The sequence below is a fragment of the Echiichthys vipera genome, assembly GCF_963691815.1.
Source record: "Echiichthys vipera genome assembly, chromosome: 2".
NCBI lineage: Eukaryota > Metazoa > Chordata > Actinopteri > Perciformes > Trachinidae > Echiichthys > Echiichthys vipera.
Window position 1 is genome coordinate 23,404,660 of NC_139827.1, and position 16,497 is coordinate 23,421,156.

The following is a 16,497-nucleotide window of genomic DNA, read 5'->3' on the forward strand; positions in this document are numbered from 1 at the left end:
CGCCCCCTCTCCAGTCTCTGTTCCCCACTCCTCTATTTCTCCGTCTCTCATGAGAGTGTTGTGAATAGCTCCTGAAATAGAGCCCGCTGAAGCGTAAAGGGAAATGTGAAAGACGAAGTAGACAGAGAGGGGTTTGTGCAAGCAATGTGATACAGTGCCAGTGTGAGAAATGTGTTCACATGGAAAGATATGGGGTAAAAGAAAAGAGCAAGAAACACTGAAAGAGACAAGGCCACACAGATAAGTGAAAGGGAGAGAGAGAGTGTGTGTGTGTGTGTGTGTGTGTGTGTGAGAGAGAGAGAGAGAGAGAGAGAGAGAGAGAGAGAAAGAGAGAGAGGGAGGGAGGGTGTGGAATCGGGAGAGCAAGGCATGCTCACAGCGAGACTCTGAATCAGAGAGGAAGAGAGCTGGTGAAGGTTCACTGTTATTTTCTGTGCCATACAATTATCCTCTACAGAAAGGATTTATCTTTTCGTTTTTTTGATTTTCATACTGGATTTCTTTGGATCTCAGACTACAGAGAAGTCTGAAAAAGACTCAAATCTTTCTTTAACATTGTGACAGGATCTCAACTTTTATTACAGGACAACCAGACCTACAAATTTTATTTTATCAGTATTTTTTTATTTGTAGCTCTGATAAAGTCACCAACTGTGTTTGGATATTGGTTTACCTCTAACATGGGGTCTGGGAAGGAGCTACTTATTCTTGGTAAGTCAATGAGAGCACAATTGTGTGTGTGTGTGTGTGTGTGTGTGTGTGTGTGTGTGTGTGTGTGTGTGTGTGTGTGTGTGTGTGTGTGTGTGTGTGTGTGTGTGTGTGTGTGTGTGTGTGTGTGTGTGTGTGTGTGTGTGTGTGTGTGTGTGTGTGTGGCTTTGTGTGTGGGACACTGGGTGGATGTGTGAAGATTGAAAAAAGAAAAGAAAAGAAGAAACAAATGCAAGGAAGTTTAGAAATGTTGTAACACTGTTCAGTTGATATACTTCTACTTTTGTTTCAGTCAGCGGTAGCTATAGAAACATGTACTTTGTATCTAATAGATTTTAGCCTCTATATCAGATTTTTTCGCTATTTAATAAGCTCAACCATATGGCAACCAGTGGTTACAACATGTGAATTTGATAGTAAAATTAGTGACATTTTTAGAAACCTAATGCTAGGTCACATGGGCAACATCGGTAATGTTAGCCCTGTCAGACAGTGTGACAGCACTGTGCAGCCCCTGCAGCTGTGTTTGCTGCTGTGATGTATGAACAGAGGCCTAAGTGACTGCTGTGTAGTGACTAGACTGACGCTGCAGGACTGACCAGGTCAGTTATCAGCAGCTCCTAAGAGCTAAACCCGCAGCCTGAACGAGTTGTGGCAGTGTACAGAGGTCTGATGACGCACAATGACTTGCAACAGTATAAGCCTTGAGTAAACCACAAACCTACGGTAAATGATATGGCGATATTTGTCAGAGCATATTTAGAACAGATTAGTTACACCTGTGAAATAAGAAATGAGATTTCAAATTCCATCTTTTTACAGATGCCATACATTATACTATATGTTATTCACCTTATTATTAACATACATATGCATACTATGTATTATCACACTTTGGTCCCCCTAAACGTTTCCTTGTCACACTGTAAATTCATGTTTGCCAAAAAAAAAGCAGAAGCACTTTATATCACAACATTAGTTCTTAAAGCTGCCCTGGCCAAGAACATCTCATCTTCTTACCAATCTGTGTTTTGGTTTTCTGTTCCAAAAGTTTATGGTTTTTGTTTTCACCACTCAAACCTTGTTTCCTGCAGCAAATATTTGCCTCAGAAGTTGGTGGAGACCAAAGAGAGCCAAAAAGTAGAGCCATAAGTAAAGTGAATTTTGCAGTTTTTCAAGTTGCCTGAAACAATACTTGTTAGCTATAACATCTTTATAAGCAGATACTAGTTCAATGTTTACAATTTCTTGCTCTGCACTAAAAAAAAATGCAGGCTTATATTATGTATTACATAATAAAACAATATATTTTGGATTTAACAAGTCTAAAATCGCCAATGGCTTATAGGAGGTCGCAAAAAATCGTTGAGCCCTTACTTGAACAATGATACACAGAACTAAAGTTTTTTAGGACTGTCTTTTCAAAGGTCCGAAATAGCAAACATTTCCTTCATTTTGAAATCTGTGTTGAAAATGTGATTAAACAGTCAGCTTATTAGTCAGCCTGATTTTCAGAATCAGAGGTGGTGCTTCGACTGTGTTTATAACTTTCCACTTTCTATCAGGCCTAAAGTTCATGAAACAGGAAGAGAGACAGACAGAAAATGCAACATATGGGGTATGGAGAGACACACAGAGAGGACAGTTTATGTTACAGACTTCTCATTCACCACTGCGCTTATTGGTGAATGAAAGTCAGCTGCGAGCTGAGCACAAAGTCACTCTTTGTATATTTTCTGGATTTGTTTCTGTTCTCGTATTAAGTCATAAAGTTAAACTCAGTCCCACAGTTTCACACACTCACTGTCACCGTCAACTGTCGGTTTCCCTAAAGTGGTGTTACTGTGGGAGCTCCAGCTTCATCAGAGGCCTCATTGTGATCGACCCAGGGAAACACAGGAGTGTATTTTTTTTATATACATCTTGTGAAGGGGGCACTGTATTTCAGCTTTACCAGTGAATCACGAGTCAGCAATTGTCTGTCGTATATAGATAATCTGACATGCAGGGAGTGGAGTCATGGGTGGAGGACCATACACATATATATTTCAAAAGGTGGCATACTGTACAGCAAACACACAGGCTCACTTAAAAACAACAATTAATGAAAACAAACTGAAGGATGGCACTTGCACTTGTAAGCAGCTTTAAGTCACAGCGGCTACAATGGTTTCCATTGGTGACACATGCATCATCCAAGTGTCAATCTTGGGGGCTAAAAAAAACGCAGCCCCTCGAATGGCAACTTGAGGCTTTCTCCAAAAGTGAGTCAATCCCCATAAATGTCCAACTCTACAGCAGAAATAAACACCCTGGCACTAAAAACAGTTTGGCTCTCTGAGGGCAATTTCCCCATTCACGATTACTATATATACAGTAACTCAACTGTTTGAATTGTATTAAGGCTTAAAGTTGTGTATAATTACGGCCTCCCCTCACAGGTAGCGAGTAAAGACTGTAGACTTAATCCGGCCCGCTTCATCTCCATCAACCCTCCACGTCTCTGCCTGTTTTTGGATTAGCTGGGAGCAGGCAGCGTCAGCCATTGCCAGGACGGCACTGGGAGCCATCAACTTTGAGCTTCATTTTAGCTAATCAGAAACCTCTGGGTGGGGTCACAGAGACCATGTCCATGTTTTATACAGTCTATGGTATAGACCAAGACCAAGAGCCTACAGCACTGCTAGTCGCTCGGGGTCATCCCTTTGTTCCCCGGGTCCTATGTTCTCCGCAATTCCTTAATGGTTTAGGGTTAGAGTCAGATCCTATGTTTGTTAAACAAAGGGTCCTATGTTCCCCGGTCCCATACAAAGTGGGGAACATAGGACCCAGAGAACATACGTATGCTCCTGTGGCTCCTGGTACTGTACAAAGTTTGATCAGCGTTTTTAGCTAAACTCTAACTTCTAACATCAAGCTAACATGGTCACAATGACAACATTAACAGATGTTCAGCAGGTGTAAAATATACCATCTTCATTGCAATCCGTCCATCCGTGTTAAGACAGTTCACTCAAAAAATCAGGGGTTTGAGATATTTCACAGGATAAGTAAAAAAAAAACTTTGACCTGTTGGTGGTGCAAGATAAATAGTCAGAGGCTTGTAAAAATAGTTAAGATTCATCCTGTGGGGACCAGGAACGTTTGATCAGTGCCACAGACACTCCAAAAATACAAATGGGGCACCACGCACAGGGTTACAATTTTTTCTCTAATGTTGCATCATTAACAGTGAAGTGGCTTTTGGAGCCATCTTGAGGGTTACATAGGCTGTTCAGGTATCTTTGGGAAGAACTATGCTTGAAAAGATGGGATGTTGTGGTTGCTTTGCTTTATTGTGTTTTCCTTGTTATGAAAAAAAAGTGTTTTTGCCTGAACTGTGAATTTAAACTAAAATGTCCTCTCTTTCTTTCCCTACAGGCTTTTTGTGTATGCTGAGGAGATGTTTGTCTGAATGTGACCAGGGCTTCAATGCAAAAGGCCTTGACTGTGTTGGTAATAATCTGCCTCAACCTCTGATTTTTGCATCTGTCCACCGATGCTTTTATTCTGGCTTCTATTCAATACTCTCAGAAAGAAGTTTTATTTCCAGTATGTAATACCTCTTACTGGAGTTGACTGGAAAATTAGCCTTTTTTTGGTGACATTCCACTTTGTTTTTCCATTTTAGGCATTTAAGCACCGCTCATATCCAGAGTGGATTACAATAAAAACAACTTCAGAAGATTAGTTTAAATTCTTAGATGACCACAGTTTCAAGCCACTAGCAAAAATAAATTCAAGTGTCCTGACAGGAGTGCTGCAACCTCACACTGGTGGACAGAGGAGCTTGAAGAAAAAGAACTAATAAGAATAAGAAAGATTGTTTAAAATACTGACATGAGTAACTAACACACTGCCCCAGTAAAAAGATGTTTTAATATACAGTATAGTGGTCTGTGGGACTCAATATAATTGTATTCTCTTTGCTTTATGCACTTTTATCCAAATCCAGATGTAGATGAGTGCAATGAATACCCAGAACCATGTGGGAAAGACACAAAGTGCTTCAACACCAATGGCAGCTTCTACTGTCAGTGCCTGCCAGGCTTCAGAAACATCAGAGGACAGGTTAACTTCACGCTAGATGGACAGTGCAAAGGTGAGTGTGTGTGAGTGTGTGTGTGTGTGTGTGGGGGGGGGGGGGATAAGTGTCTCTCTCTCTCTCTCTCTCTCTCTCCCTCTCTGTCTCTCTCTCTCTCTCTCTCTCTCTCTCTCTCTCTCTCTCTCTCTCTCTCTCCCTCTCTCTGACTCTCTCTCTCTCAGTCATACCCACCTGCACTTGTTCTTCTGTCAGATATCAACGAGTGCACCGATTTTGACAATATCTGCGGTCCCTCTGCCAACTGTACTAACCTGATTGGGAGCTACAAGTGCACCTGTCATTTTGGTTACGCCAACGCCACCAGAAGCCCTGGGAACTGCATAGGTGAGTAATGTGTCTACTAATCAGTGTCCAAACTTGCCTAAAGTTGATTTGTACTTTTAATACAACTTTTTAAAAGAGCCAGATGAGTGGAGGTGTGAAAGTAAGTAACCAGGCCTTTTCGCCCTGCCTTCAAGTGTAGCCATCGCACTCTAAAACCAAAACCCGCCTCACTGCTGGTTTTGCAGACTTGAATCAGTGGCTTGTGTGACAAGCAGCCTACACAAAATATCACATATTTTGACAGCACTGTAAACAAACAGGGTCCAAATTAAAATTGCTCTGCCAATACTTGAAAGCTGTGAAATTGTGAAATTAAAGTTAACCAAAGTGTCTCAGCTATTTTACTTTGCTGCCCTTTGTTTAACAACTGCTAGAGATTAAATGTCATTTTTCAAAACATTGATTTTTCTATGGCCTTTCGTCCACACTCAAACTGCATTATGAGTCACCGAGAATGGATCTATTGGAAAACTCTTATCAGAGTGAAGATTTTTAAATCAGGTTCAGTCTGGAATTGAGAGGGAAAACTGTTTTTTTTGCTTGTAACATCAGATTTGGGAACAAAAAAAATCAAAAAGTCCTGCGAACTAAAGTAATCATTTCCAAAATACACATTTAAAAGAGAAAAGTAGGTAAGAAATTGACAAAGAATGGCTATGTAAATTAAAACATACCAATGACATGTATTTAAAACAGGCCAATTAGTTGTTGAGTTTAAAACACAATGATGCACAAGTACATGTAAGGTTGGTTTACTGAAATATAACTTTTCATTTGTGAGTGGAGGAAATGTTATGCTCTTTTTCAAAAGTCACTTCATCATGAGCAAAGAGAGTGCAGTGATAATACTATTTTATGCTAAATGCTGGAGCTTCTCAGTGAAGAACAGGAACGAAACCCCTGGTGATTTTATAGGGATATGGGCACATTTTTCCCATTCAAATAAAACTCTGACTATTAAACACTGCCTGCCCTAAGCTGATCTCGAAAAGGTCATACATGGTTTTGTTTCATCTACATTAAACTATTGTATTGTCCTGCCCCCTGCTAAATTGTCATCTGACGACACTACTTGCTGGGAAAGTTCAGAACTTTTTAACAAGATCAGAGATCCTTTTAACAAAAATAAAAGACTCACACGACCGTGCCCCTGGTTGCATTGCAAAGACGTTTTGCAATACTTTTAGTTTCAGACTGGTCTCACTGAAATGCTATCGAGGAATGTTAGTAATTATGCCCCGTCCCTTCTCCTTATACAGACATAAATGAATGTAACGATGCTGAGAAAAAAGGAGAACGCCTCTGTGGAGCAAACGGGAGTTGTAAAAACAGCATGGGAAGTTACTGGTGCAGGTGTCCAGAAGGATACACCAATTATGGCAACGAAAGGACCCCTTGCTCAGGTGAGTGTATTTATATACGATCCCTCTTCATCACCATTACTTTTCATTTCCTTGGTGTAAGCTTCCCAACACAGATGTCATTGTCGTAACTTTGTGTATTTCCTGTGTTGACTTATCTGAGTCTAGACAACCTGTGGTTTACGTCTCAAAGGATAATGGGGATGAGTTTCTGTTCAGTGCGGCTGCTTTCTGTGTAGATTTTATCATACTCCCCTGGTTTCAGTGCATACTGTAGTGAAATATCAAACTCAATGAGGTGATAATCTGGTGCTTTGCTCTGTGCCGTCTAGAGCTCAGCTGTGAAAGCTTCAATGAAGACGGCAGGCCTGCACCGGTAAGAAGCATACTGTAACAATGCATTAAAAGGATCCTTAATTTGATCATTTTCAGGTGCATAGTTGTATTTTGAGTTTCTACTAGAACATGTTTATATGCTTTAATGTCCAACAAACACATTCTTATTCTCATACTGTCTGTTTGAAAATACCTGTATTCACCCTCTGTCTGAAACACTCTGTTTCAGTGCCTGTCTCTTTTCTACTCTGTTTAGTCAGTGTTCTCAGGTCTACCCCACCTGCGCTCTTGGTGTCTCTGTACCATTGCAGCTGAGAATCACTGTAATGGCACTGTAGCAGCTATCTACCTATACATAATATTTGTATAGTTGTAGGTTCATACAAAAGTCCTGATGACTCATTTAAAGACACAGTTGAATACGGGCTCTGTGCATTTCTCTGTGGATTGAGCATTTTTATACTTCACAGTGTTTATTTAGCACCTTGACCAGCTTTATAAGCAAAAAAGACATGTAAATCTCACTTTTTTTACAATATGGGACCTTTAAGGTCTAATAGAGGGTTTATTTTCCTACTTGTCCCTGCAGCTGTCTTGCTAAAGTGCATTTCAACTGATTTCCTGTATTTACTAGACCACCCTGCTACCCTGTAGGGTTTAGTACATTAACTTTATCTTAGGGCAAACTGAATGGTCTTATTATTCTCTCTCCGTCTCTCAGTCACTCGGAGGCCTAGCAGACATTTTGCTCATGATGAGAAACAGCTGTTTGGCTCTGTCTAACCCAAGCACCACTGGCGAAGGGAAGACTGATGGAGAGGCGCTACTGGAGGTCAGAGAAGCAGATAAAAATCTCAAACACATGCTTTCTTACACACAAACACAAACAGTATTCTCATTTTCCTCTCTTGTTTACTGCAACTTGGACAGAAACTTTTCACAGCAACCGAGGTCATTCTGTCCCCCGGTCAACTGGACAGCAGTGAAGATGTAAGCGGATTTCTTGCTACGGTGGAGAATGCTATTAAGCTCATTGGTCCACAGCTCAAAGGCAACCACGTCAAGAGGGTGACCAATGAGACAGGTAACAGAATCCATAAGCTGAGCCGTGTTTTGCATACTGTAAATGATGTGCTCACAAGTTTTTTCTATGGACAAGGGTGTATGCAGAGTTTAAGAAATGAAGGTGGGAAAGCTAATGTGAACTGTGTCATTTGAAATGAGTTATCTGCTCAAATAGATGCAGAGATTGCAGTGCAGAGGGGGAAAACTCGACCCACTGGACCTATCCATCTGACCAATGAGAATGCTACACTCGACACTGACTGGACAACAGCTGCTGGGACGGGATCATATCCTGGTAAAGTTCTCCCTTCTTCTGCCAAAAGAGTCACAATTTTAACATTTATCAATGCATACTACCATATCTCTTATTGTATTTTACAGGTTTTGCTCTGGCTGCGTTGTTGAGCTACAAGAAGCTTGAGCTATCTCTCAACCGGTCCTTTGACAAGCTGACAGGACTTGACAAAGATGGTGTGAATCCCTCCTTTCAGATCTCCTCAAGAGTTGTGTCGGTTGTGGTCTCTAACCCATCCACTCAGAACCTGAGCCGCCACGTCAACATCACACTTAGGCATCTGCAGGTAGTTCCGCTGTCACCTCAGTCTTCTCAGTGTGATCCTACGACTTTCATTATAGTCAACACAAACGGGACTACAGTCATATGAAAATAAAGCCCACTTTTGACATGGTGGTATTGATTTACGCATATAGGACGAAGAGCAGTCGGCTGAGGTGAGCTACATCTGTGCGTACTGGAATGAGACGGGGGCCTGGTCCACACATGGGTGTTATCAACAGTACTCCAATGCTACACATACTGTGTGTACATGTGGGCATCTGAGCAGCTTTGCTGTACTCATGGCACGCTACAACATGGAGGTAAGAAGCATGCTCAACCACACACACACACACACACACACACACACACACACACACACACACACACACACGCACACACACACACACACACACACACACACACACACACACACACACATAAATGACAACTTCTGAACCTAACGTGTCTTCTTTACTAGCACACTTTTGGACTCCAAATGGTGACCAAGATAGGGCTGACCATCTCCCTGCTGTGCCTCATACTGTGCATCCTGACGTTCAAGTTCTGCCGCTCCATTCAAGGGACCCGCACCACCATCCATCTGCACCTCTGTATCTGCCTCTTCATGGCTGACCTCATCTTTCTGGCTGGCATTTCACAAACTAAACCTGTGGTATGTTTATGCAAGCAAATAGTGACTTAAGTCACTTATTAGTCTCATAACTAACCACTTGTCTTTAATAAGAAAGTAATTTGATTAATATGTTTACAGTGGATTGAACTATTCCACTCATCGTCCTGTTTACATGCAACAAAGCATAGAGCCCAGTTAATAACTGAAGAGGCACTCTTCACATTAACCTCAGAGAATTCCTGCAAAATTAAACCTCAAGCTCGTAGTCCTTCCAGTTGAATACCTCTGTGGTTATCTTGGGGCAAAAAAAGGGGGGGGAACTGTGCTGTAAGACTTTTCTCAGACGGTACTCTTGAGAAAGCTGACAGCGCAGCGGAAAATCACAAAACGACCAAACAGGAAGTTTGTTCGTATTTGCTGTACTAGTAGAGAGCACTTCCAAATGACTCAACATTGTAAAACCTGTGTTTTAGTCAGGTGTGGAAAGCAACTCTAAGTAAATACAGTTTTGGGAAACGTGTACTTCCCATTTTCTAAAACTTTATATTGCACTCAATAAACATTTCAGAGGCACATGGAGTATTTGACATCTATAGTTTAATTTCAGCAATTACTCAGCAGATTTTACGTACAAAACATGACTAATTTATGCTACAACTGTTTAGAGTAAACTATCAAACATGTAGATTTTACCAATACCTTTATACTTGTGACACTATACAGAGAGATTTTCCTTTTTAAAGGATAGTTCTGATTAAACAGACAGTGCTGTTTAAGTTTATAAGGGGGGAACTGAGGCTGTTATCTATGCTCTCATCAAAGCCACCAGACTCTGACAAAAACAGTAATTTTACCTCACAGAACAAAGGAGCTGCTGGTCTACCGCTGCCTCAATCGGTTAGTTAGTTTTTATTGGAGGGTAACCCTTTAAAACACCAAATTCACAAAATAACACGAACAAACGTGCTGATGAAGGCAGTGGTAGACCAGCAACTCCCATGTTCTGCAAGGTAAAATGACTGTTTTTGTCAGCTCCCCCATGTAAACTTAAACAGGGCTGCTTCACAGCAAAGTATTCCAAATATAGCGTACGCTTAAACTGAAGTTATTTTTTTTAGATGGCTAAAACATTTTTAGCTGTTGCCTCTAATGTAGGTCATGAGGTCATGATCATCAGAAATGGTTTGGACATTTCTTATTCAAAGTCTTGATCAGATTACGACTGTGAGTCATTTCAGTCCTCTGCTCCTTCCTCTCTGAGTTCATATTTCTCCATGTTGTCCTGTTACATCCTTACAGGGCGGCTGCAGGTTTGTTGCAGCGATGCTCCATCTTTTCTTCTTGGGAGTGTTTTCTTGGATGCTGTTAGAAGGGGTGCAGCTGTACCGGATGGTGGTCCTGGTGTTTAATGCCACCATTCGGCCCGTCTACTTATACGTCACTGGTTATGGGACACCCCTTGTTATCGTGATTATATCTGCCATCATTAGACCAAAGGGATACGGCACTGACCAGCAGTAAGTGTCCCAGCATGTTTGTCTGTTTGCATACTTGATGTGTGATAGCAAATACATCAACGCATTACACATACCCTGCTGTTTTATTTTTTTTTTTTTAATTTTTTTTTATTATGGTGACGTTAGGAAAACCCTTTCCTTTTTTCTGACTAGCTGCTGGCTGTCTCTGGAAGACGGCCTCATCTGGAGTTTCTTTGGTCCTGTGTGCTTCATCATCATCCTCAACATCTTCTTTTTTATCGTCACCGTCTGGAGGCTCGCCCAGAAGTTCACCAGCCTCAACCCGGACTTCTCCAAACTGCACAAAATTAAGTCAGTCCGTGTGGTTGTTTGCTCTTAAGAGTGTGGCTTTGTGTGTGGCTTTGTGTGTGGCTTTGTGTGTGGCTTTGTGTGTGTGTGTGTGTGTGTGTGTGTGTGTGTGTGTGTGTGTGTGTGTGTGTGTGTGTGTGTGTTTGTGAAGTATTGCCTAGTCCACTGTCCATGTCAGCACATATGTTGGCTAAATGGAGCAGCTTTGAGAACTGAAAATAATGAAATGGATGGAAAGAATGTGGGGGTTTTGTGGGAGGAAAATGTAGTGAATATTTTTTTACCAACTCTGCTGTCTAATGACGTGCTACTGAGGGGCTCCCCCTCCAACAATAACTATGCATGCCCAGTTTTTTTTTTTTACTCTACTTAGTGCATTAGTAGACAACCCTGTGTAAACATGCACATCCGCACAACATATCTCTGCTTTGATAAAAAAAAAAACATCCTTGGATAAACTGGTTCATCAGTTTAAATTAGTCCAGGGAAATGGGAACTTTTTGTGCTAAAATCAAGGTAGATTTCCATGTTTCCATGTTTAAAAGATATATTAAAAGCAGGTTCAGGTGCTATACACTATATACAGTATACTATTCTAATACTGTGAAAGTATCATAGCACTCAATCCACAGAGAAATGGGTATTCAGAAACTGTGCCTTTAACAGAGCCATCAGGACCTCTGTACGAATGTGAAGTCACATCTATTCTATTTATAGACCTTTTCAAAAGAATTCCATCGCTAGGCAACAGCCTTGGTCCTTGTAAACTTCCTGTCAGTTGATGGCATTCACACACACTGCAACAGGAAATAAACTAGGACACATTTAGAATGTTTATGTTTACATCTTTGAAAAGGTCTATAGGTAGAAAGTGTCGCTACAGTGCCTTTACAGTCGTTTCTCGGGATGCCAAGAGTGCAGGTGCAGCTAACAGAGACAGGCGCTAAAACCGAGTGTTCCAGACAGAGAGTAAACACAGGTGTATTAAGACAGACAGTAGGACAAAAATACATATTTTCTCAACATTAAACCATGTAAACATGTTCTAGTAGAAACCTAAAATACAACTAAGAACCGGAAAAGGGGCATCATGTGGGACCTTTTATGAAAATTCAGAAAGCATTAGATTCTAATCAAAAGGTTTCTATGGTTTCTGGCAGTGGAAAATGTATCAGATCAGATGTACTTCCTCAGATTCAGTGGGACTGAAATGAAATCTTGCTTCTATATGCAATTAATGTCCACTGTATCTCTGTGTGAATGATGTTGTGAGGCCCATGCGGAAACATTGCTGGGAACTGTTTTTTAAAAATAGCATTTCTCTGCAAAGAGTTTTTCCCGTTGAGCTGATCTTTAACATCCATCAGTTGCCTTTGGCTTCTCTTCTTCCACTGGCTCTCCATTCTCTTTTTGTCTTCCTTTACACTCTTCAGGGGTTTTCCAGACACTGCAATGGTTATTGAGTCATACATTTGTTCAGGCTCATGCTAATCTGTCCTTTCATTGTCATTCATCTGTTGCCTTTTCTCTGATCCCCCTCCCCCCATCCTCCCGTTTTCCTCTGCAGAGCTTTCACAGTGACAGCTATCGCCCAGATGTGCATACTGGGTCTGATGTGGGTGTTTGGGGCCTTCCTGTTTGAAGAGGGTCCCACAGTGGTTGCATACATCTTTACTATCCTCAACAGCTTGCAGGGAGCGCTCGTCTTCATCATGCACTGCTTGCTCTCTAAACAGGTAAGATACAGGAGCTCTGTGTGTGTGTGTGTGTGTGTGTGTGTGTGTGTAGTATTTTTTAAATGATAGCTCTGATAAAGTCATCAAATGTGTTTGGATAATGGTTTACCTCTAACATGGGGTCTGGGAAGGAGCTACTTATTCTTGGTAAGTCAATGAGAGCACAATTTGTGTGTGTGTGTGTGTGTGTGTGTGTGTGTGTGTGTGTGTGTGTGTAACTGGGTCTGTATCCATGAGCACAACACAATAAAATTAAATTCTAAAAATTAAACTACAAGAGGAAGTGTAACAGCAAAGATATTAAGGTTTTGAGCAGTGGAGTTTTACACTGATGTTCTGCTGCCCTCTGCAGGTGAGAGAGGAGTACGCCCATTTCCTCTCTTGTATCTGCACACCACAGAAGAAGAGATACTCAGACTTCAGCAGTACCAATCCCTCCAGTAGTCAGTCACAAGTAAGCATCAACTCACTATAAAGCACTATCACTCCCTCTAAGTCACAAACCCATGTACTATTGTACTTTGAGTATTCCTTTTTATATTCATAGCCTACCTCAACCCCACAATAGTTCAGGCGGAAACATTACATTTCTTACTTGTTTACTTTTAGTTTCATTACATTTTTCTAACATTTTAGTAACTTGTTACTGTGCAGATTCAACTTGTACATACAAAACATATGCTCATCATTTAAAATACACTGCTTAGCTCCACCTTGACCAAGTACGGCATGAAAATGCTATTAAAACGATAATGCAACAACAGGATTTTATTTCAGTAATATAATATAAGAATACTACTTCTACCTGAATAAAATCATATGGCCTTCATCTTCCATTGCTGCATACACATTACATTACATACAGGGAAGGCAACACATTATAATGAATTACATCAACAACAATAACAATAACTAACAATAACAATAACAATAACGATACAATACATCAGCTCGATTTTGTTTCTGACTATGCTTTTTGTGTTCATTTAGGGTTCTCGGAGTGGGCAGAACACAGGAGAATCCCATATATGAGGTGTTCTACCTATTATTGTCCCCTAAAAACAAACTATCCCACCTTATCTGGGCTAGGTTCATCTTGAGTTTAAAGGTTTGGATCACTTAAAACAAAAACGCAGTCTATATTTACTCACCTTGATGACAATTTAAGCTCTATTTTGTTGTACCACAACACCAGTTGTTTTCTATTACTACTAATCAGAGTTCCTCCAAGAGGTCACAAGATAAGTCTTCAGGCCTTTCAGACCCACATTAAGTTAAAGGTACTAAAGTTTTTACAACTCAAAACCCATAAACCCAAATCTGCTAATATGAGTGGCATCATCTGCTGATCAATTGCATTATGGGTCAGAAAGTAATACTATAAATGTGTCATAAACGTCATAGCAGGCAAGAAGTAACAAACTTGTGTTTATTCAGGAACTCTTTAAGTGAAAGTGAAGATATTTCAGCACAGCTTCATTCAAACACATATCGCAATCATAATATAAGCTGAATTACATTTTGAGGGAATAAAGGTGATACATACTGTAGACTGAAATACACTATTTATTTTCAAATGCAGACTATAACGTCTACATTATGTAGGCTACAAGAAAATATGAATGATGCTCTTCATGTTTCTAAACACGAGCAATCCGTTTGTGCTGTATTTTATAATAATGTTTTATGCAAAAATAAGGGGTGGGTGTGTTTTTTGTTCATGGGATATTCACAGAAAAGTTTCCATGCACTGTATTTAACAGTATGCAGTAATGGCAAAGAAACAACTGACTGATGGTGCAAATGACCCATGAAGTGCCTCATGTTCCTGCAAATCCCCTGTGGGCTCCTGCAAGAACTTTTCTGTCTGCTAAACAAAATAAGTGATTTGTTTTTAATCACTTGTGGCTATGTTTTAATAATTGCAGAAATGTGCAATTGAGCTGTGCCTTTTGTCACCGGTCTATGTAAGATGTACTTTTTTTTTTTAAATGAGCAATCTCGGGAACAAATCCAGTTCGTGATAGTTGTTTGGGACACTCACAATTACAGACCCACCCTTCTGATAAGCCTGCAGCTTCCTGCAATCCAACTGTGTTTATGGAATAAAATTCCATTTTGTTGCCCTGTTTTCCTTTGTAGCTGTTAGCCTATGTCTCCACACATTGTAAGTGACTGTAAGGTATCGCATCCCTGAAATGAGAACTTCATCCGTTTTAATGGGAGAGAGGTTTTTTTTTTTTTTTTTTACGTTATTGCACTTTTCTGTTGTAAAAATGATAATCCAGCACATGTTCACTCACATGGTGCATGTGATAATCAAGAAGACTTGAGAACCAGCCTCGCTTACAGAACCTGAACAGTTTACTTGTTGTAATAAAGCTATCAAATATATATATATTTATTATATTTTCTGTTTCATAGAACTGGATCAAATACATTGATCTGCAGATAAAGAGAGAGGCCAGAGAGAGAGAGAGAGAGGGGGGGGGAGAGAGAGAGAGAGAGAGAGAGAGAGAGAGAGAGAGAGAGAGAGAGAGAGAGAGAGAGAGAGAGAGAGAGAGAGAGAGAGAGAGAGAGAGAGAGAGAGAGAGACAGAGAGACCTTTGGGAGTCCAAATCAATCTTGGTATATTATTGGTTGGGTCGTGTACTGTTTGTTTTTTGAATTTAAATTGCATCTCTCTTATCATCTATAAGCCTGATTAAGACCATGTTAATTTTAACATCTAAACTGTTTTTGGGTTCTTGTGTGGGCTGCACTTTTTTGTGACCACCTTTTATTCATGCATTGCAAAAATGTATTTTTATGTGAAGAAGCTACGTGCATTATGCAGATTATTTGAATGTAAAGATCTTATTGTTAGAAAATACTATAGTTGTTCTAGTTTGAAGGTATACAATCTTATTTTTCTACTTTGTTTTCTTGTATGTTGTTTTGGTACTGTTTCCATTAAAAATTATTCACCACAAGTTTTATTAAAGCTTCTACTTCATCTGAAAATCTCTAAAGTGTGTGGTTTATTAGCATTTCCTGAACGGACGGAGGTCACCACGAGTGACACTGAGTCTACCTCCAGAGTAAAAGTCTAAAATGTGTCAATAGGTTCATCAATTGTGAAATTGCTTAGAAGTTGCAAGGACTTGCCTGATTGCATCAAGATGGGCCTATACAGTGCACCAGAAGTGATGATGAATGACCAAGACATCACTGCCAGGATGATTCATGACAATCCCTTCAATATTTCTGTGGTGGAAAGTTTCACGTTTTCTAACATTACAGTAGCTAGTGGACATAGCAGCTCAGGCTCTAGCAGCAAAACCTCTAATGTCGTCTACTGAATTGGACATGCGTGTTTTATTGAATCATTTTTCATTTGTAAGGGACTGGATGTGCTCATTTGAGGTAGGCTACTTGTACTTTTAGTGTTGACATTTTATGCTAGGCTACTCTACAGAAGCATGGTGGCAGGCCAGGAGGCAAGGCAGGCAGTGGGGGGAGAACCTTTAAACTACAGCAGTGACAATGTGCAAAGTTTGCATTAGGTGCGTTTCCACTGTGGTCGACTACCCCGAATGAGGCGGGTCTATCACGCCAAAAACGCCCCTAATTTGCATATGAGTTTCCCAGGAGGCCGTGTGACTGTTTGTCGGAGCAGGGCCTCTTTTGTCCCCTGAGATAAACCCAGTTGCTGATTGGATGTAGCTCTCAGCGGGATGTGATGTGTGGCACAACAGACGCCACCACAACACGGTGAAGTAGACACTTTTTTCGACCGGTGTAGTAGAACGCAGCGCAGAAAAG

The 16,497-nt window shown here is 40.6% G+C and overlaps 1 protein-coding gene across 1 annotated transcript; it reads left to right on the top strand.

The window, feature by feature from the left end:
• Positions 1–411: 411 nt before the first annotated feature.
• Positions 412–15,155, top strand: LOC310953014 (adhesion G protein-coupled receptor E5-like). Its single transcript, XM_083921906.1, has 17 exons — positions 412–711; positions 4,129–4,203; positions 4,703–4,849; positions 5,045–5,176; positions 6,436–6,579; positions 6,870–6,913; positions 7,595–7,705; positions 7,804–7,957; positions 8,114–8,233; positions 8,320–8,519; positions 8,650–8,817; positions 8,976–9,170; positions 10,431–10,648; positions 10,802–10,960; positions 12,525–12,693; positions 13,046–13,147; positions 13,684–15,155. The coding sequence occupies exons 1-17, from the start codon at positions 681–683 to the stop codon at positions 13,723–13,725; spliced, it is 2,211 nt and encodes a 736-aa protein (XP_083778032.1). The 5' UTR covers positions 412–680; the 3' UTR covers positions 13,726–15,155.
• The last annotated feature ends 1,342 nt before the right edge of the window (positions 15,156–16,497 follow it).